The following is a 22,217-nucleotide window of genomic DNA, read 5'->3' on the forward strand; positions in this document are numbered from 1 at the left end:
TTGGAGGAGGCGACCGACAGCTGAGGTCATTTGCGCCATGAGGGAAGGGTGGAGGGAAACCCGGCGTCGGCATTAGCCTGCTCTTAAATAAAGGCGCCATGGGGACCACAGCTTAACGTCCCATCCGACGGACAGAGTGTTGCGCTTGAAATGTACATTGCAATAATTAAATTAAAAACAATGACTAATTAAATGACTAATAAATAATTAAATTCTCTGTGTCGTGAAGTTGTACCAACGATAGACCAAATGAAACTAAACCCCTTTAAACGTTTCCCTCGTGCAAGAAAGGCTTGGGAATAATTTTTAACAGTTCTTACTTTAAAATGTAAGAAAACGCATGGTTTAAATTACTTCCATATGTGAGAAACAAAGTAAACTTTAGAAGCGAAGCTTGAAAACGAAGGCAAAAGGAAGGTTACGGAACCATTGCATTTTTCACATTGTCAGGACCCTCCGGCACCCCCCTTCCGCCCCTTGGCACTTTTCACCCCCCAAGGGGGGGTAGTGCCCACTTTGAGAACCACTGCTTTAACCCATTAGTGCATAAAGTTGTTTTTGTCAAATATTCCTTTTAAAAGTAATTGTTCTGGTTAATAAGGTTCATTTTAACTTATATATGCAATTTTTAAATTTTTATGGTATGGTATGTTATTTGGACGATGGGACCGACAGTTAGGTCATTTGCGCCATGAGGGAAGGGTGTGGAAGGAAGGGTGGAGAGAAACCCAGCGACGGCATTAGCCTGCTCCTAACGAAAGGCACCAAGGGGACCACGGCTTAACGTCCCATCCAACGGACGGAGTGTTGCGCTTGAAACGTCCTCCACACAACATCCAATCAGGGATCAGGTAGTCTATGAAAATTCTCTGCCACAGCCGGAATTTGAACCCGAGCACTCAGGGTGGGAAGCCAACACTCTAGCCACCACACCAACCCAATCCCCCACAGGTCATAATATGAGGCCTAGCTTACTGTTAGCCTGACTGCTGTACTGAGCCCCAAGAGACTCCTCCGTCCCCTCTCTACGTAGTATTTTTGCAGGAGATTTGTGAAGAACGGTCTTACTGATAATCCCACACTCTCAGCACCAGCCTTTATTCAACCCTCCCTAGTGGGGACTCAGCAATATCACGGACTCCGAGGGTAGTTGGGCTCCCTTCTTACGGGGTTTTGCGCACGTGCATATTTTTGGTGAGTGACTCGCAGGTAGTGTAGTGGTGTAGCCGCCACCTACACTACCTGCGCCCAGGATACTAGTGCGTCTACAGAGTCATCTGTATGGCCGTTTTCTACACTAATTCCTCATGTATTCTATTACGACGAAATATGACGCTCATGGATTAGTATTAACATAATATAATTAAATCATCCTATATCTGCTCTAATGCACACCCTAGATAAATTCCCACCAGCTGCCACTGCCGGGGACTCTGCATTATCTCGGACTCCAGAGGGTAGTTGTGGTCCCTCCTTTCGGGGTTTATATCCCTACCAGAGGCATTGGTTCGCGGTCAGTCATTCTTTGTTTATATGAACTAGCTATATGGATAATTATTGCCTGAACATAAATTGCAGGCTTCGAAATGAATTCCTCATTTGATTCTGAGAATTGTCATATTTTGAATGAAGCTTCTACCGTCAATATTAACGCATTTAATGCAGCTACAGTTTCCATGTAGATGTATATATTGAAATCGAGATGTAAGTTATTACATATTTATCGTAAAATTTTGTTTAAAAATTGGAAAAGCTGCTCGAAAGACAAATAATTCAATTCTTAGATTATATTTTTTGAGAAAGGAGCAAATATTTATTTTCCAAAATGACTGGATGCACAATTGTATAACTGTGGTTCCTTACTGCTGAGAGGGGTAACATGAGACGAGGGGTCTGGGTACCTGCACTCGGATTTCGAGGGTAAAGTCTAAGCCCCGCGGTGTTGGGTTTTGAAACAAAGACATCCCACACCTGTGACCGTCATGGTAGGGGGAGAGCAAGGAAATGTATGTACGGGAAAACCTCTATGTGGTGAATGTCTTAACATCATAAACCTCCATACTTCATACCACCCCTACGGTCCCTTCAGATTTACATGTAAATTTATAGGCAAACCTCTTCGTAGTGAACCTCTTTATCTCGTAAAACCTCCACTTATCATACCAAGGAGACACCCCCGAGACGGCCTAATTACCTCTGCAAATGGTACCGAGACAATTATACCACTAATACAGCTGCGATTACGTACATGGAATGAAATTTTCAGCTATAAATGTTTCACACTTTTTTTTCTTATACACCTTTAATATGTTATAATTTTCACGTTAATCATTAGTTGTGGCCATTTTGTTCCATATGATAGCATACCTAACAGTAAATAAGAAAAAAGAAATCCAACTATCCTAATCATTTTAAGTGACTGTTGAATTAAGAGATATCACATTGTTTTCTCTAGAATCATGGTAAAAATTAGAGATGTGCGAATAGTATCCGCGAATACTCGAATACCTCGAATATTAGAAAGTATTCGATATTCGAGGTTTCGAATAGTTATGTGAAAAGTACCGCCTCGAATACCTCGAATACTTTGAATTTCGCGTCATACACTGTCGCACGCACGTCGTTGGTAGTTGACTCGAAAAAATGAAGAGAACTCTAGTCGTTTAGTGCTCGCTGCGCCGTTTTACGCAAGTTGACGAATTACATCAAATTCGTGGATTTTAGCGGAGAAAAGAGTTCGACGAGGGGAACCGAAATGGTCGGGTGAAAAAATCCGAAAATCCCCGATTCCCCCCACCAGGAGAACTTCAGTGCCGTGGGATAGCAACCTAAGGGCATTTCCCACGATCCGCTATCCCCCTCCATTCAGCACTTGCCTCACCCACTCTGACGCTTTCCTCTTCTCCGAAATCAAACAGAAGGCCCCAGATCGCGCAGGGATCGCATTACGAAGACCCCTGCTTCGAAAAAAATATCAAGTTACGAGAACAATAAAAACGTGTTTCACGCCCTCCCCCCTTTTCTCACCCACTGACCTTTTTCTGGCTACCTGCTTCGAAGTTCCCCATTTCTGGAGGTCAACAGCTGTGTGAGTAACGTGGGATACTTACATTAGCGCATTTCCCAAGATCCGGTATCCCTCTCCATTCAGCACTAGCCCCCCCTCTGAGGCTTTCCTCTTCTTCGAAATAAAAAAAGGTCACAGCTCGCGCAGGGATCATATTACGAAGACCTTAGCTTCGAAAAAATACCAAGTTACACGAGAACAATAGAAACGTCTTTCGGGCCCTCCCTTTTCTCCCCCACTGACCTTTTTTCCTACCAGCTTGGAAGTTCCCCATTTCTGTGGAGGTCAACCGCTGCATGAGTCATCTATTAGCACAAAAGGTGTCTAAGAATGACTTTCGTCAATTGATGTTACACCTTTATTGAATTGAAACATTAGTAATGTGCGCGTAATTTCAAAAAGAATAAGACCAAACACGAAGTATTTCTGAGTTTATTTAAGCATTTTACGCAAAGAAATAAATGTCAAAATACGACAGAGACTTAGCATTCTGGCGAAACTCGATATGAGCAGCAGAGCTTCTCGGGAGTTGATGCCGTATTTTTTTCCGAAAACATATATCAAGTTACAATTTATGAGTGGTGCTATAAATCTTTATTGTTACAGTCCCAGACAAAGGGATATTTTCTCAGAATATTTGGTTTCTCCCTGATAGCAATTCCAATTCATCTTCTTATCTCGTGAGAACTCCCAAAGATGGACTAATAATAATAACTAACAAAAAAAACTAACAAAATAATTGAAGAAAATCCGGTGGAAAAGAGCTTGTATTTTGCAAAATGCCTCAGATTGTCAGCTAGCACTTGGCAGCAGGAGTGAGGGTAAAGCGATGTTAGTTGAATTAATTATATGCCCAATTGTTTCCATAAAATTAAAATATTCATTAATAAGCTAAATTCCTGTTCGAATCATTTAAAGGAAATCAAAATTACTCCCCTAAATCTTGTGTTGCCTGCTTCATAGGCAACCGAGTCAAACATACCAGCATTCATCATTTAGTATTCGAGGTATTCGAAATTCGAGGTATTCGAATATTCGAGCAATGATTTAATATTCGAATTCGATATTCGAATTCGAGAAATCTGCTATTCGACCCATCTCTAGTAAAAATATCTATAGCGCTCGCTTTCTTTAGTTATTAAATAATAAATATATGGTCACTAATGCATGCATGTTTGTTTAAACACATAAATATAATGGTTTAAAGGACCGTAGTGCCTTTCATTTCCGAAGGATATGAAAAAATGGTCCCTATCACTGAAACCTCTCCATAGTGAACCTCCATACATCAAATTGCCCAAATGTTGGTCCCCTCCATTGCGATGTAAAGAGGTTTTACTGTTTTGACGAAAATTTTCAGCTATCGTCTCCCGGGTCAAGAAATGTCCAGACTCATATATGTATTCATCTATAGTAGGGAAAAGGTTAAAATATCCCCTAGGGGTTATGCAACAGATATTCAGCCATGAACAATTTTAAGGCAAAACACGATAGGCATATTGTGTGAGTTTTCCCAAGAGATTCAAATACCTTGAAGGTAATCTCAGCATTGTAGGATAATAACCACGTCAAAAGTTGTAGATTTCAGAATACATACCACCCTCAGCCTCCATGCTTCCGTGCCTCCGAAGTTTTTTTTTCGTTTCTGAGATCACACAGACCATAAATCATTTTTTTCGAAGGAAAATATCAAGTTGCACGAGAACAATCGAAGCATGTTTCATCCTTCCCCCGTCTCTCCAACATTTTAACCTTTCGTCAGGTGAATTAATAGGGATATATCGTCGGGAGAGTATTGGAATAGGGTGGTTTCCTATTATTCTTATATTGCCAAAATTGAAAGATTATTACTCCTGGAGTACGTATTTCACGCTTTTAGATTTTTAAATTATGATATCTATTTTTTGCAATTAAATGAAAAGTGAAAATTTTCAAGCCCACGAAAACGCGATGGTTAAGTATGAATGCCGGGAAAACTCCCGTGTGACGTCATTCTGGTTCCCGCTGCCGCAAGTGAGGTGACCTTGGGGCGAGGCTTAGAGTGCTTTAAAATTTAAATAGTGTGAAGATGTACTAGTGATGTGCCACTCATTTCTATATATCCAACGGCAGTTCTGCGGAAACCTGCCAAACTCTTGATAGGGTGGTTTCCAATTTTTTTAATTGCCTAAATTGAAAGATTATTTCTCCTGGAGTACGTGTATTTAGGTTATAGATTTTTAAATTATGATATCTATTTTTCGCGATTAAATGAAAAGTGTACATTTTATGCAGACTTCAACTGGCCAGTGAGGGTCTCCTATATTACGCTACCCTCCACATGCCTAATTTTATAGAATTAATATCGATTTTTTTTCTAATGAAGCGTTGGCTTGACATTTGATAGGATAATAGCCAATCAAAAGCCCTACTTGGTTAATTTTCGAAGACCGGAAGTTCACGTCAGTTTCCTTGCGAAAATATTCGAAGCTATGAAACTAACAATAAAAAACAATGCTAAACGTTGACCTGTTTTCCCCTCGTTGGTTAGTGCAATGGTCCACAAAGGCTTATTGGAGGTAGAGCCTTTTAATTGAGCTCTTTTAGTGCTGCAAATTATTTCTTGTTGGTGGATTTTATAGGTTATTTTAATGAATTGTTTTTGTTCCCCTTTTCAGGTTCAGATAAAGGAAGAACCAGAGGATTCCATGATCCCTAATGTGCCTGATGATATTATGATGGCCAGTGTGAAGACAGAATCTGTTGAAAATGATGTGGATGAGGTAAGATTCTCAACCCTTTCGCCCCAAACTGAATGCCTCTGATTTGGGCATGAGAAGATTTTTTTTTGTGATTCACTTTTAGAGATTAGCAACGTGCATAAATAGAAGTTCACTCATATGTGTCATGGTGCGGGAACGCCGTTCTGGCACTGGTTAATAAAAGGCATTGTAGTCAAATAACACTTTAAAGAATTTTGTAGCCTCAAAATTACTTACAGTGAAACCTTGATATAACGACACCCCACGGTGCACTAAGTAACACTCGCTATAGCGAATTGTCGCTTTACCGGAGGTGGAGCAAATAATAGCCAATATACCTGTTGCGAACAGATATACAGGAACAGGAGTGGTGCGGCGACAGATAAACATCTATCCGATAAACGTAAGCATAAATCCAGATGAAAGGCGATGTTTTTTTGCATCACTAAATTTCCTTACTCAAATAACGACTAACTATTCAAACAATTTATAAGCGCCGCACTGAATAAAAATCATGCAAAGCATTGTTTCGTCAATCATTATATTTATCGAACGACAGTTTACCACATAGATTTGAGACTGAGCACTCCATTAACTTCATTTCTAACAGATCGCTAGCAATTACAGAGGTTAAGGAGTCTTGATGAAAGTCTTCCGGCGGTGAAACCCTCGCTATGGCGAGAGCCAACACCGAAAGGGTCTCGTAAAAACGAATTTTTTAACACGCTTATTATAGGGTCAATTGACGGTGCATCGGCTATCTCTCGTAATAGCGGGTGTGTCGCTATAGCCCGTACTCGCTTTAACGAGGTTCCACTGTATACAATACTCTCCTGATTATCTGGTCTAATGATGTTGAGAGATGGCACTAATAATAGGAAATCATGGATATACCAAACTTTCAATTGAATGTCTTGCAATGTTCATAATTTACCTGAAACAAACAATATATCATTATTTATGCAGTTATGAAAATAGACAATACATAGATATCTATTTTCCGTGTGGGTGTACAGCAGACTACCGATTATCCGGCTGCAGTTTATCCGTATTGCGGATAATCCGTGCATGATTTTCACTCTAGCTCAATGTTTTCCGTGATCTTAATAAAAAAAATAAAAACAGATGCAAAATCATCGGAGTTAATGCTAGGATATTCCAGGCTTATTATTTCTGTTAGAATCTCCTTCGTAAAATGGAAGCGAGCACGAGCTAGCTACATTCACGGTAGCACCGTGCTCCTGTTTTCCAAGCCTCGCAGTGCGCAATCGTGCTCTGTGATGACGGATGAATCCGTGACCTTGCAGCCGCGGGTGCCTGGTTTTCGGAAACCAGGTGTTTGGCCCCTTGCACACACACAGAGTTTGGACGGCCGGTAAAATATCAGCCGTCCGCATTCCAATAGTGAACATTGGGAGAGCATTGGAGCTTGCACACACACCGATCACGTGCTGGCACCAACAAAATGCCGGTTAGCTGCCGGCCATTGTCACTGTGGATTGCTGGCGCTGGCTCAAAAACATAGCAACTTATCGTTTGACCGATAAAAATCCGGCATGAGTGCAAGCATTGCTTCTCTGGTAAAATTTCAGCCGATATTTTACCGTCCTTCCAAAATCTGTGTGTGCAAGGGGCCTTACTTGTAGCAGTAGGAATACAAATACAATCATGTGATCACCACGAAAAAGATCGAGATCAGGAAGAGAAAGCTCTTAACGATTCCTGAAAACAATCTTAATTAAGAGATAATGTGCGTAATTGTATGACTTAACGTATTTAATTGCCCGCTTTTGAAGTAATTTCAAGACAATATGGTTCTACTGGGGAATGAAACTCTCCAATGGCCATGACAGGGGACCTCATCATAGGTATAAACAAAGCACTGTGTTGGTGTGCTGGAACGGGAAGCTTTGCAGCAGTGACCAACTCCAGCCTCTCTACCGGAAACCCTTCACAAACACTCGTTCAGCTATGAAGGAAACCTTGGCGAGGGTTTTGGGGGACCTTGCTAAGGCTGCTTCCGTTGAATTCAATCACTCGCTTAACTATAATAATAAATAAATAAATTGTTTATTACTCCAAAAAAATAAAAAGTACAGAATAGAACTAATTACATAAAACGGAGTAACTTTGGGGAGCCATTAAGGACAACCTGTTTTTTGGCTGCCATCAATTAAATAGGGTCATGCTGACATATAAACATTTTAGGCAAAGCATTTGAAATTGAAGTAAGTACGTTCATATATAACTATAATAATATGTATAAAATAATTTATATATATTATATATAAAATAATTAATAACTACGAAGGAACCTTCGCGAGGGTTTTGGGGGGCCTCGCTAAGGCTGCTTCAGTTAAGGAAACACACATACACACAATCAATCACACGCACAAAACTTACTCCGTGGGTTAAACTGCGGGAGAATTTGCTCGAAAACGAGCGATGGAAGTGCCACCTGGATGGGAGAAGTGTACCGGATTCGGAATCCAAGATTCCCTTCTCAACGCAACTGAGGATTTGAGCTTTACTTCAACAAGGTTGAGTGATGAAAGAACAATGGACACTGCTGAAATATATAGCTAGAGAGGGATAGGGGGAATGGTTGTGGTGTTGGGGGTGGAAGAGGAGAGGGGGGAATTGTGGTTGGACGTAAGGCATCTCCTGTTCCACCCTCAACACCACAACCATTCCCCACCTCCCTCTATAGCTATATATTTCAGCGGTGTCTATTGTTTTTTCATCACTCAACCTTGTGGTTCTACATTTGGCTCTATATTAGAGTATTTGCAGTGATAATTAATGTACCGACATGACCTGGCGGACAACACCGATTCATCGGAAAGTCCAGGGAAGGTTAAAAGGTGAGAATATTATCGTATTTTCTCGTGTAAGCTGCAATCTTGTATGTACTGCGCACCCCCATTTTCAGGGTGGCTCGTGAGGGAAAAAAGAAACTTCCTAGCATTTTTTTTGGTCCGGTCTAATTTAGAAACTTATGATTTGTTGCTAAATCGATAAGTTTACGTTTCCTGGTTAAATAATGTTAGAAATGTAATTCCTGGGAAGGTTTCCTTGTTTCAATGCTACACTCTGGAGAAATAAGCGATAAGAATTTGAGGGAAAATGTAATATATATACCTAATATAATTTATTATCCCCAGTAGACAATATACAGAGTAGGTTATAGAATAGCCTACAATTAGTAATGTATAGGGTACGTCAAAATTTTGGCATACAAAAACAATGTCACACAGTAATTATAACAAAGGGAAAAAAAAAACATAGGATACCATTGAAGGAAAAGGCACAGGAATGCAAATTAAAGGGAAAAAACATGTCTCAGTTTCAGGTTACGATAAACAAACAAAATTCATTTACGCAACTTGTCTGTCAGAAATTCACTTAGTGTGTACATCCTGTAGATTTGATGCTCTCTGGGAATGAGTTGTATATTTTTGTCCCCTTTGCAAATACACTGTTGCTGGATATCTTTGAATTGTGGTGTTTTTCATGGATTGCATTTTTGTTTCTAGTACCATATGCATGTATGCTGTTATTGAACTTAAGAAGATGAAGATTATTTTTTACAACTACAAAAGTACAGAAAATATACAAACTTGGGACAGTTAAGATGTTTAATTTTACATTTTACAATTTAATTTTAAGATGTTTAATGCATTTCCGGAAAGAAGATTTTCTAGTTTGGAGAGAGACAGGGACAGGATTGGGGCGTTTAGGTTTGGAGGAGGATGGAGGGATTACAGCGGACAGATCGAGTAAGGAACGAGCAAGTGTTGAATAGGATAGATGAGGAAAAGACCGTTGACAGCTGAAATAAATAAAAGGAAGAGTAACTAAGGCTGGGACGTGTGATGAGAAGTGATGGCATTTTGAAGGTAGCCTTGGAGGGAACGGTGGAAGGGATCGGAAGAAAGGGGAAGGATAAAGTTGATTGACAGTTTGAAGATGAGAAAGTACAGAGACTTCAAAGTGATGGCTGGAGAAAGAAGGTCATGGAGTTGGCATTAGCACGAGGGGCCTGCCGACAGATGGAACAATAGATAATGATGACATATGAGGGTGTGAGAGAGAGGTTACAAGTCATTTCTTTTTCTAAAAAAGTTAGGAACAGAAGTTAGGTAAAGAAAACAAATGGGATCAATTAGATATTTAGTACCATTTTTGGTATTTAGCATTTCTGGGAAAAAGGTGCGCAGCTTCTACAGGTTTACTGTATGTGTCTGAATACAGTGAGTCCTCGTTCTACGTCACCCCGTTTAACGTCACGAAAATTTTGAGACAGTCATTCGTTTATCGCTCCTTCGCTTCGCGATAATGTCAAGGCTTTTAAATTTCGCGTGAGAAAAAAACGCGAAGCGGCGGGCGTTGAAGGTTGTTCGTTTTGTGGGCGGTAATACAGTCAGTCTAAACGAAGTGTAAAACGGTGCGTTTATTGTTAATTGCGACTACGGTTTTAGCAAATTTTCTGCAAAATGAATTCTTAGGTAGGTGCACAAGGTTTTACTTGACATAATGGTTTTCAGGAACCTAAAAAGTGATTTCAAGGAATTTTTCCGTGTAGAACTCGGAGTTTTTGTCACTTTTTTCGCCGTGTTCAGAATAATTTTGGTTCCTGTAACTGCGACGATGTTTCAGCGATGATGATGCCCAGGCGACGCTCACTCGGGCGACCACCATAGCGAAGCGGAAAAGCAAATGCGGGAAGTTACAAAAATGGAGAAGGATTTACGTCAGTGCTGCTATTGTCGTTGATGAAGACAGGAACTCGTATTTATGCCATAGCTTGGCATTCCCATCGTAAAAAATGCCCCAGATATGATACGCTAAAATTTCTTCGCGTAGGAATTGTGAGGTCTAGGAGCTGAATTTTACTTTTTAGATAGTTTCTTATGGGATATTATGTTTCGATTAACGTCATTTCGTTTATCGTCACATTTTTCAGGAACGGTAAGTGACGTTAAACGAGGACTCACTGTATAGTCCCCCCTTTTTTCCAAAAATGCCCGTGGTAAAAGTAAAATTGGGGACAATAGTCAAACGCATTTTTTTAACTTTTCCAGAAACTGAAGACTCAAAATTAGGGGGGGGGGACTATATTCAGAGGGGGACTATATTCGGAGAACTACGGTATATGTTATGTAATTGAAAGTGAAGGATCCAAGGTTTTCCCAGCGAATAGACTGGAGGAAGAGTTCTTGGGTTTCCAGCCGGGTCCAAGGGTTTTTCTGCTCTGACGTTTCGAAGTCTAAGTCTGCCATCGGATGGAAGCAGTGGAAATCAGACTTGAGAAGAGAAACATGAACAGAGACGCCGGCTTCCACCTGAGCAATGCGTGGAAACCAGCCCTGAAAAAACTGAAGGGGGAGAGGACACGCATTGGCCCGACCGTCGACCAATCAGAGCCCACCTGAACCCAATGCGAAGGTATATAAGACGGACACATCTTGGCCAATCCATTCACCGTGAAGACGATGGCAGACTTAGCCTTTGAAACGTCGGTGCAGAAAAACCCTTGGACCCGGCTGGAAACCCAAGAACTCTTATCTCCATTTAAGTGAAAGTTTGGGTTACCCATGTTTACTTATTATTCGTGCCGTCTCCCCCCATAATTAGCCCGGACAATCGGGAATGTACTGAATATCCATTGGGTGAGTTTATCTGCTTTGATTTGGTGGATAACTTGGGCTATAATGATATTTAGTGATTTTTCCGGGTATTCTTCTGCGTTTATCCATTTTGTCAGACAATATTTCCCCAACGTTCTTGTTGGCTTCCTTAGGTCCACTGAAGTGTCGATGCAGAAAGTTGTTCATCTTATATACACCCCGTTTGCCGCCTTTTTTGTCGAGGTGTGCCCTGATTGGTCAGGATCTTTGAAGACCCTTTTCCACGCGCTGGCGAGATTGTAGTCGTCTTCACGGTTGAAGTTCTTTGTCGTTTTGGTGATTTCAATTGCCTCCCTGATTATTCTCGGGAAGTAGCGGCCTTCTTTGTTCAATAGAAAGGCGTTGTCAAAGTCAATATTGTGTGTCGGTCCACTCCATTGGTGTTCCGCCACCGCTGACTGGGTGAAATGTCTATTTTTTACGGCCCTTCTGTGCTCTTGGACTCGCCATTTCAGTGCTCGTGATGTTTGGCCGATGTAGGAATCACTGCAGCTGCACCTAATCTCGTATACTCCTCCACAGATGTCCTTAGTGTGGTGGTCTTTCGTGTTGACGAGGATATTCGACATCATGGTGATGCATTTGAATCTGGTTATGATGTTGTGTTTCTGGAGGGCTCTCGCAATCTTTTCCGTAGTTCATAACCTCCGCGAAAGCCTACTTGGAAACCCTGGGCTATAGTCAGGCAAGGAAAGTCGGGAATGTTGTGGGAAAGGTTGAGTGAAAATGTATGGGTAATTCTCCCACAATCGTACAAAATGATGTCCTCGGACTGCAATATAACCAAACCAAAACTGTTGAATCAAAGCTAAACTGGCAAATCATGTGTACCCTTTTACTAATTTTAGTGACAAATTGGTAAAGAAAAAAAATTGCATTTCCCAAATTTAATGTCCACAGACTATGATTTGTCATGTGATAAAAGGTGCACGACTTCAACTTGTGAATACAGTAGTTGTCCTGATGATCAATTATTTTTTCATTTCATCATTCTAACCAGCTTTTTAATACCGGCATCGTACCACTCTCCTGCTGTGTCGCAAAGTCAACTGACGACCGAGTCTTGTATATTCTTGTCTGGCTGGAATGTCTTTCCTCCATAGTGTTTTTGAAAGTAAGAAAAAGGTGGTAGTCGCTTGGTGCAACTTTCGGGCAGTAAGGAATGTGGTCGATGATATCCCAGCCAAATTCATTGAGTATGGCGATCGCTTCATATGGCACATGTGGACGAGCTTTTTCTTCTGTTATTCAATGAGCTGCTTGGAGACCCACCTGGTGGACATCTTGTTGTAACCGAGGATTTTAGAGGCAAAAGGAACCACACCCTTCATTAAGACCTTCCTTTAACTCATGCAGGGTTATTCTCTGGTTATTGCACACCATCTCGTCAATTCAAGGCCCCGTTGATTCCGGCAAATGCAGCCTACCCGATCGCTGTTCATCGTGGACGTTTTCCCATCCATCAGAAAACTCCTGGCACCATTTCCCTAACGTTTTTGATTCCCATACACCTCTTACCGTACACTTCCACTAACTGGTGACGAATTTCTATCGGATATAACATTTTTGCATTCAAAAATCGAATGACTGAGTGTAGTTCGCACCTGGTGGGTGAGCTTAGTGGGAGCTCCATCCTAAACCACTGAAACGCAGTAACTGAGTGACCTAAGGTCACGTGAGTGGTTCTAAATTTTGGCGTAGGGACCAAGGAATGCAGTGCTCCAGTCAAATTTTGCCTTGCAACTCACCTTCCTAATAGGGTGGTTTCCTATTATTTTTTTATTGCCTGAATCGAAAGATTATTACTCCTGCAGTACGTATTTCACGCATTTAAATTTTTAAATGGCGATATCTATTTTTCACGATTAAATGATTCAAGCGCGCGAAAACACGATGGCTAAGTATGAATGCCAGGAAAATTCCGTGTGATGTCGTTCTGGTTCCCGCTGCTGCAAGTGAGGTGACCTTGGGGCGAGGGTTAGAGTGCTGATACGACGCAGGATGCTAGCAGGTAGCAGAGTACCCCGCTTGCTGGTAGTGCATGGCTTAAATGAGGATTATTAATACCTTATCAAACGAAGGAAACTTTCCGACCTTAGCCAGTTTTAATAATTGATTATTAAGACATGTTTCCCTGAGCTCTGTGCCTCATGCATGCATTGGTAACCTCAGACGATGTAAAACTCCTATCTACTCGTATAGAAACTAGGTCCCTGTGACATCACGTGGAGTGGCATCGCATGGGCACCAATCTGGCCTTTTTCAAATGAGGATAAAAATTGACCATTGCCATTCATCTAAACCGGTATTTTTAAACGAAATAATTTGTATATTATGAATACACTAATGGTGGGTAACGAATCACAATCAATGCCTTTCGTTTTCTTTGATGAAGGAAATTACCCTATTGGTGTCGTCGGAGACCTTACTTTTTAATACACCCTCGTGCATTCACATATTTGTGTGAATTTTGAGAAATGGTTTTGGGGAACCATTTTTTATGCATCAATGCACACACTCGGGCTGGTCAAGGGAAGCCAGTCAGCCTCGCACAATCATACCGGGTGGTCGTGTTGGGCAGTTCCAGACTCTTTCAAGAACCTTTAGTTTGCTTTGTGCTCTTCTTACAAGTGTGGTTTCATTAAAAGAATCCCATGATACCAAATCAACACTTTACTTTAATACTGTCCACTATTATTCAACACCCAAACAAGTGGAAACCTTCTACTTCCTGATCACTACATAGGCGTTACACAAATGCCTTTTATGCTGAAAAATGTGAAATGATTTTTGTTACATAATTCCTATTCCCTTTTGCAGGAAAAGCACTGTGGGATTGAACAAGATATCAAATCTCCAGGTGGGTCGCTGAATAACCAGGCCAAGGACGCTCCTGTTATAGGTATGTAAAATCCATTGGTGAAGCTTCATAAATTGTTCAGTGCTGCATGACCCACAGGTGTCTAGCACCCAAGGAGGTTGTAAATATGTATCTGGAGGCTTGTTTTTTGAGTTTTTCGCATTCATCCAACATCTTAGTTTGTCAATTTCAGCCATCTTAGTTTGACAGTTTTTGGACTTATCCTATTCCTCACGATTGATTGGTAATTAGTACGGGAAAATATTTTTTTTCAACAACCATCCCTCTAATCTGTACACTTGTACAGTAGGGCGGATCGCAAAAATTGAATTTTTTCAACTCCATCTGGCCCAATGAAAAAAAGTTGTGGGACCGATCAAAAATAAGGCCTGAAAATTTTGAGACCTCTACGTGAACCCCTGACCCTCGCTCAAATGCAATTTAGGGGGGGAGGGTCAAAATTCGAAAAATATAATATTTTATGGTCATTCCCTATAGATTTTGCCGAGTTACTGCCCTTTCTTTTAGGGCAGAAATTTCGTGCATTTTGACGTATCTTCCACCGTTTAGCCACAAAATGCCTGATTTGAGTCCGCGCCTGTGAAGATAATATTCCAATGCCCACGCAGCATTGTGGATACAATAGCAGCAAGCCGATCCCGTCCCCTCCCCGCTCGCTTCTCCCCATCCCACGCCTCGAATGCAGCAAAATTCATCCTGCGTGTGCTTGGGCCAGATGGATTTGAAAAAAATCGATTTTTGCGATCCGCCCTATGGTACAGCCTGACCCTAAATTGCGTGGCTGGGGGTGTTAGGACATCAGACATTAATGCAAACAAGTAAAGCTGCACACGAAGATACACCCAGCATTTATGTATTTTGTTTCAAATAAAATTGTTCACATACAGCAACACTGCCTGTTTATAAAGCACTTATAAGGATAAAAATGAAGCAATCAAGCTAGTTACAATTACAGATCAAACAGTAACAAAAGAAAACAAAATCAACAAACCGATTGCAGTGGCCACAACACAAGGAGGTTATAAATATCTGTAGGCACTGTTTCCGAGTTTTTATCGTGGTCAAAGTTCCACCATATTAGTTTTTTAGTCTTAGGACTTAGTCTCCGACTGATATTTTGAGGCGGCTAAGTTTTGTTCCAAAAATGCATAACAATTAGTGAAAAATGCTACCATACTCATTAGTATTTTGCCAGTGATTGTCTAGGATTTTTCACATCATTCGAGATGCTTCTATAGATGTATAAAGTAAGGATGGTCGGATTGTATACCTCGGATCCAAATATCCACGGATATTGCCCTTCATCGGATACATCAGATCAAAAGTTGCGGAAGAAATCAGATCTGGATTCAAAATTTAAAATACCGTATTTCTCCAAGTATAGTTCCCCTCTATTCCCCCACCCCCTAATTTTGAGACTTCAATTTCAGGAAATAATTTTAAAAATGCATTTTAATATAGTCCCCCCCCCTACTTCTACCACTATGTAACCGTATGGAAAAAAAGGGGGACTATATTCAGACGTTTACGGTAATAGCTTCAGTGAATGCAACGCCCCATCAGGGTGGAAAGAGTTCCGATTCTCTCTTCGAATGCACCGTCGCCTGCGATTCTTGTCCTACTCATGAACCGTTTTGTTTGAAAGCTCTCGCAGAGGTTACGTAGGAGAATTTCAGCCGTGGAAAATAAAAAAGGCAAAATACGACTGGCACATAGTGTGACTCTTCCCAAGAGATTGAACAATGCTTCCCAGATCTCTTCTGGCGTCATACTCTGGGAAATTCCTCTAGAGCAAAAAATATATTCTTAATTCAAAAAAAGTTAATTAGGTCCACGTGTAACGAGTCTTATAGGGCACATTGTAAACCTCTTTTTCAGAGACTGGGAATTCTAACTTTTCATTCTGTGTATATTTATAATGCCATGCTGTATACTAGGAAACACCTTACTGATTTTTAAACAAATAAATTTAATCATTCGTATGAGACAAGAAGTTGTGATGTTGTGCATGTTTTAACGTCAAACCTAAGTGCAACTTCGAAAGGGCCCCATGCGATGTGTGTAAAGTTGTATAATAATCTGCCACTAAATATTAAAAAGGAAAAAAGATTTTTGGTGTTCAAAAAACAAGTTAGCTCTTATCTACTAGATAAATGTTTTTACTCTGTAAATGACTATCTGGCATCTACACATTGATTGTATTTGTGTATATGTATATATTTTCCATGACGTGCCCTATGTACTTACTTAGGTCTACCTTTTGTATTGTATCTTTTGGGCAAATAAATCTATTCTATTCTATTCAATCATCGGGGGAATCTCAGCGACAGGAATTTGGAAATGCATTTGGATCCGAAAATATCCAAAGATCCGAAAGATCCGGCTCCGAAAATTAAGGATCCGATTCCAATCCGGATCGGAAAAAAATCCTGGATCCGTACATCCCAAGTGTAGTACTTTATTACCATAATTGTTGGTTTTCCGTTGGCTATAATAAAATAAAAATTCCAGTACATATATTTATTTATTTTTATTTATTTTAATGAAGAGATACACATACAGCAATACTGCCAATTTAAAGTGCACTTATAACAACAAATGTTAAATAATTAAAGAATAATTATTTGATTACAAATTTAAACAAACATTTATCCGGCTATCTAGTCATTTATGCTATAAATATGTTAATGCCCGATGAGTAAAATTTTTAAGTGTCAGACCAAATGGATCAATATCACTGGGTAGAGTATTTATTAAAAGGGAAAGCCTATGGAAAAGTGAGCGCTTAATTACAGATAGCCTGGGTGTAGGAATGTGGAGTAAAGAAGTAGATCGGGTGTGGCGGGAAGGTACTCTATTGTTGTGGAAGGAATCAATGTCAGGACTGTCGAAGTGGGAGTTAAGGGTATTATAAATGAATTTGTTGTCTGATTGAAGTCGGAGAAGGGATAAACTAGGGACGGATAAAGAGGATAAAACTGCACTAGTAGGTGACTCGCGGAGATTTGGGTTTCTAAATTTTACAATTTTTACAATTTTACAATGTGCCGTCGCATGCGATTCTTGTCCTACTCATGAACCGTTTTATTTGAAAGCTCTCGCAGAGGTTACGTAGGAGAATTTCAGCCGTGGAAAATGAAAAACGCAAAACACGACTGGCACATAGTGTGACTCTTCCCAAGAGATTGAACAATGCTTCTATTCCCAGATCTCTTATGGCGTCATACTCTGGTATAAAAAGGTACAATTTTTGCAAAAAAAGTTATAACACTGTTAAGGGTGGCAAGATTAGTGGGGGCAGACATTGACCACATTGGTGAGCAATAGTTGATCACCGGAAGAACTAATCTTAAGTCCTTCGTATTACGTAAACTTGACCTTGAGAATGACCTTGCTGCTATCCAAGCTTGGTGCGATGCTTGGCAGTTAGAATTAAATTTGGAAAAATGCGTCGCAATGAATTTCTGGAAGAAGAATAACTCCCCACAGCGTAACTATATCATTCGGGGCACCCAGTTAAAGGCAGTTGAATCCGTGAAATATCTAGGGGTTAGACTCAATAATGATCTATCGTGGAATAAACATATTCGAGAAATAACCGGTCAAGCTAATCGTAAAATGGGTTTTGTTAAAAGAATATTAGGAAAGTGCGACGACAAAGTGAGAGAAATTAGCTACTTTTCCCTCGTTAGGCCACATCTGGAATACGCCGCCAGTGTTTGGGACCCTCATGAAAAAGGCTTAATAACAGAGTTAGAACGCGTGCAAAGAAGAGCTGCCAGGTATGTGAAAGGTCGTTACGATAGTCTTGTTAGTGTAACTGACCTCTTAAATAAACTCGGATGGGAATCTCTGTCGGACCGTAGATTGAAAAATAGACTAAACCGTTTAGATAAATTCAAGAGCAGTGTCTTTTCTGACGAAGTTAACCATATCTTGCGGACGCCAACGTTGAGAAGTAGGATTGGAGTGCCTTAGTACTGGAGATATCTGTGAACCGGTAGAGTAGTATGTGCTGGTAAATGACCATTTTACTCTCGTAACATTTTATTTTCAGCTGAGCTGGTTGTAGAACGTAACGGTGGTGATTTATAATAATTTTACCCCAGGAAGAAGGACAGCTCCAAGACTACGACCCGGGTTGGGTTACATCTTCAGGTGAACCACTGTTATGGATGCGACGACGTTACGAAACCTCGGTCGTGCCCATATCAAAATAATAGTGAACCTTAAAAAGTTTTATTTCTTTATTTCCAACTTGTATTGTTTTATTTCCCTAGTTGCTACATTTTATAAAAATACCAACGCATTTCTCGCCATTACTCCAGGATGAAGTGATTGCAGGAGACAACGCCAAAGTGATGTTCAGGATGTGCATGCGGATGTTATTTTCTGAAACTATATAGGTAAGGTAGAAAAAGCGTCACAGCTTTCTTCCACATTGGCCCAAGTTCGAGAGATATTCGCATGTATAGACTTCACGCAGGATGACATCCCTTGAGTAGCTGAAGACACTCTAGGTATTTTATAGACATCTAGAAGATATTTTGTGCTATGTGGGTTACACGGAAATTCACATATTAGTAATTATATACGTCCTATAATTCGCGTGGTAAGACACAATTCGGAGTTTCGTTTAAAATCTATAAATTGATATGAAAAAAAATCGCGAAGTAACAAAATAAAACGAATGGGGATAAAATGTAACAGTTATTTCAAAAATTAGAAGAGAGAAAAAATATTGCCGACACCAGGACACGAACCTGGAACACCCACTACAGGTTAAAGGACTAGCACCCTAGACTGCGCCGCCACGGCCGTAGTTGGCGATTACTCAACGGATGTCATCCTGCACAAAATCTTTACATGGGAATATCTCTCAAAGCCGGGCCTATGTGGAAGAAAGGCATGTCACTTTTTCTACCTTACCTATATAGTTTCAGAAAATAACGTCCGCATCCAGATCCCAAACATCACTTTGGCGATGTCTCCTTGTAAGAGGGTTAAATAAATGAAGTACATAAGTCTAATTTTCTTTTATTTGTCCTCACAGGATCTGACAGCACCCAGGTTTCTTTGCGAACTGAGCCGATGAAGTTGAAGAAGGTGGTTGGAGTCACATCCTCGCAGTCGTACATGATCTTGCGGATCGGGGACAAGGAGAAGCAGGGGAAAGAAGGGGGGGAACCTTCTGGAAGCGGAGAGAGCGCCGTCGGGAAGTTGCAGAAAGTTTTATTAGTTCCCGTAGAGAGTGAAACAAATGGTATCGGTTTCGCCCCGTGCGGAACCGAGGGACAGACGAGGGAATCGCCCTCGTCTCTGGCTGGGAAAGGACCAGATTGCGCAGGGGCGAGAGCGGGGAGCCAACGTTGCGATGCGCACGTGGTGCGGACCGCACACCAGGGACACCGAAGCGGGAGGAGGAATCGTCTCCCTGCGGAGTTCAAATGCGACGGTTGCGGCTGCGAATTCAGAACGAAGATATCGATAGTGTACCATTTGAAAGTGCCCGAGACGGCCAACGCTTACAACTGTGTCGAGTGCGGAGTGAACTTTAGGAATCGTTGCGCTTACGACCACCACCCCTGCGTGAGCGAAGGCCCTCCTGAGAAGAGGGTGAGGCGCAAGAGGTTGGACAAGGGGATGGAGTTCACCACGAAGCCGAGAGGCAAACGCTTCTCTTGCGTGATATGTTCCCGTGCGTTTCCTCAGCGGTGGCTGCTCAAGGCACACGAAATGACGCACACCGTTGATGAGAGGGGGTTTAAGTGCGAGATTTGCGGACAGGTCTTCAAGAACCGCGGAAACTTGACGATGCACAGGTTGCTTCACGCGGGAGACAAACCGTACGCGTGCAAGGTTTGCGGGAGGTCGTTCAGCCGCAAGCACCACCTCCGTCTGCACATGGTTACGCACGTCGGAGCAATGGCGGTGACGTGTAGCGTTTGTTCCATGACGTTCACCGATCGGAGCGAGCTCGGACAACACATGCTGTCGCACACGGTCGACAAACCCCATTCTTGTGCGGAGTGTCCGGAGAGCTTCTCCGATCTTGCGCAACTGGAACGCCACAAAGTATCCGTCCACTCGGCCGAGGAGGTTTTCAGGTGCAAGCTTTGCCCCGATACCTTCGCGGAGCGGTCCGCGATGGCCAAACACATGGCGGGACACAATCAGGACAAGCCGCACGTGTGCGAGGTGTGTTTCCGTGCGTACACGCAGAGGGGTCACCTGAACGAGCACATGCTGAACCACTCCGGGATGAGGCCGTTTGCATGCGAGATCTGTTCCAAGGCGTTCGTGCGGCGAAGCACGCTCAGTCACCACATGAGGATGCACAAGACGGAGCGCAAGACGCACCCGTGCACGCTGTGCGCGAAGACCTTCACGGAGAAGAGCAGCTTGAACAAGCACATGCTCCTTCACACCGGGGAAAAACCGTATTCGTGCAGCGTTTGCCAGAGGCCGTTCCGGCAGAAGAACAACCTCGATGTGCACATGCGGTTGCACACGGGAAAGAAGCGGTACACTTGCGGCGTGTGCGCAAGGTCCTTCTCCAGCAGGAGTAATCTCACGCAACACATGCTGATGCACACGAGCATAGCCGCTTTCAAGTGTCACCAGTGTCCGTACGTTTTCAAAACGCAAGCGCAACTCGATAAGCACTTGAGGGTGCATATTGTAATGGTTCAAGGCAGGGGAGGGTGTGCGTAGTTTATGTTTGTTGATCAGGGCCGGGTTTTGCTGTAGGCTTATCTAGGGTCGCGGTCCGTTTTACGCTTCAGTCGCATCGAAGGGGGCCACTGTTCTACTCCGTTCATTGTATCTTTGCGGGTGAGCTGGAGTGCTAATGGAATGGGGAACTTGCATGGGTCATCGATTGCTGTAAAAAATTTTTTGAATAAGTAAAATGGATACATTAGCTCGCAAAAATACCTTAAGTTTCTCCGTTCAACATCAAAATAAATAAAAAAATTGCATTAAAAACTCGAGAAAAATTTCTCTGTGTCGACCACTGCGCGAAGACACCCGAGGCCAGGCGTGACGTCATAGGTGCCTAAACAACCGTAGGGAGTTGGGAAATACGCTGAGCGCATGGTGTAAAATTTGTTTTGAAAGAGTATTTAGCCGCTCATCGTCGTTTTATTTTGTTCTGTTATTCTTGGGCAAGTTTTCCTATTGCTATTGTGCCGCGATTATTACTTGGGATATAAATAATGCGACATTGGGATGATGAAGTACAAGCGTTTCACTTCGTACGTTATAGTTATCAGAAAAATGGATGATAACGTTGCCGTTCGTTCGAATAGTACACCTGAAATTCATCTACATACTACCCCGCAAGCCGCCTAAAAGGCGTGTGGCATGGGGTGTTAGGACACCAGCCTTTTTTTAGGACACCAAAAATTGATGCCACGACCCTCATGGAATTTGTTAAGACAAATTATTGCTAAACGTCGGCGGCAAATCGAGATGTAAAAGAAACTTTTAATACTGGAGGATAACGACATTAAGCTGTGCTGTTGAATTTGGCAACGCCGAATTAGCGGAGAAGGTAGTCCTATCCGTCCTACGGTACGAATTCACAGCAAAACAGTCTGCACACATTCCACATGTGAGATCACGAATCGGTTCTGCTGCCAACACACACACAAGCTACAACTAATTTTAATAATGTAGCTAAATCCATAAACAATATACTAGCATATACCATAAAGATATAGCGGGAAATAGGCAAATACTCCTATCAAAAACTGGAATTCACTGTCCTATTCTGATATTCATCACGTACAACTTACAAGAACAGAGCTCGTTATGATGAAAACAACTATTTATTC

The 22,217-nt window shown here is 41.7% G+C and overlaps 1 protein-coding gene across 1 annotated transcript in view; it reads left to right on the forward strand.

Annotated features, from left to right (window-relative positions):
* Positions 1–21,270, forward strand: part of LOC124172631 (zinc finger protein 502-like) — a 30,677-nt gene extending 9,407 nt beyond the window's left edge. The window contains exons 4-6 of the mRNA XM_046552080.1: positions 5,725–5,829; positions 14,319–14,400; positions 19,433–21,270. Of these exons, the coding sequence (XP_046408036.1) occupies positions 5,725–5,829; positions 14,319–14,400; positions 19,433–21,093 (1,848 nt within the window). The 3' untranslated portion in view covers positions 21,094–21,270. The remainder of the gene's footprint in view (positions 1–5,724; positions 5,830–14,318; positions 14,401–19,432) is intronic.
* Positions 21,271–22,217: the final 947 nt, after the last annotated feature.

This window comes from Ischnura elegans (assembly GCF_921293095.1).
Source record: "Ischnura elegans chromosome 13 unlocalized genomic scaffold, ioIscEleg1.1 SUPER_13_unloc_2, whole genome shotgun sequence".
In the NCBI taxonomy this organism is placed as follows: domain Eukaryota; kingdom Metazoa; phylum Arthropoda; class Insecta; order Odonata; family Coenagrionidae; genus Ischnura; species Ischnura elegans.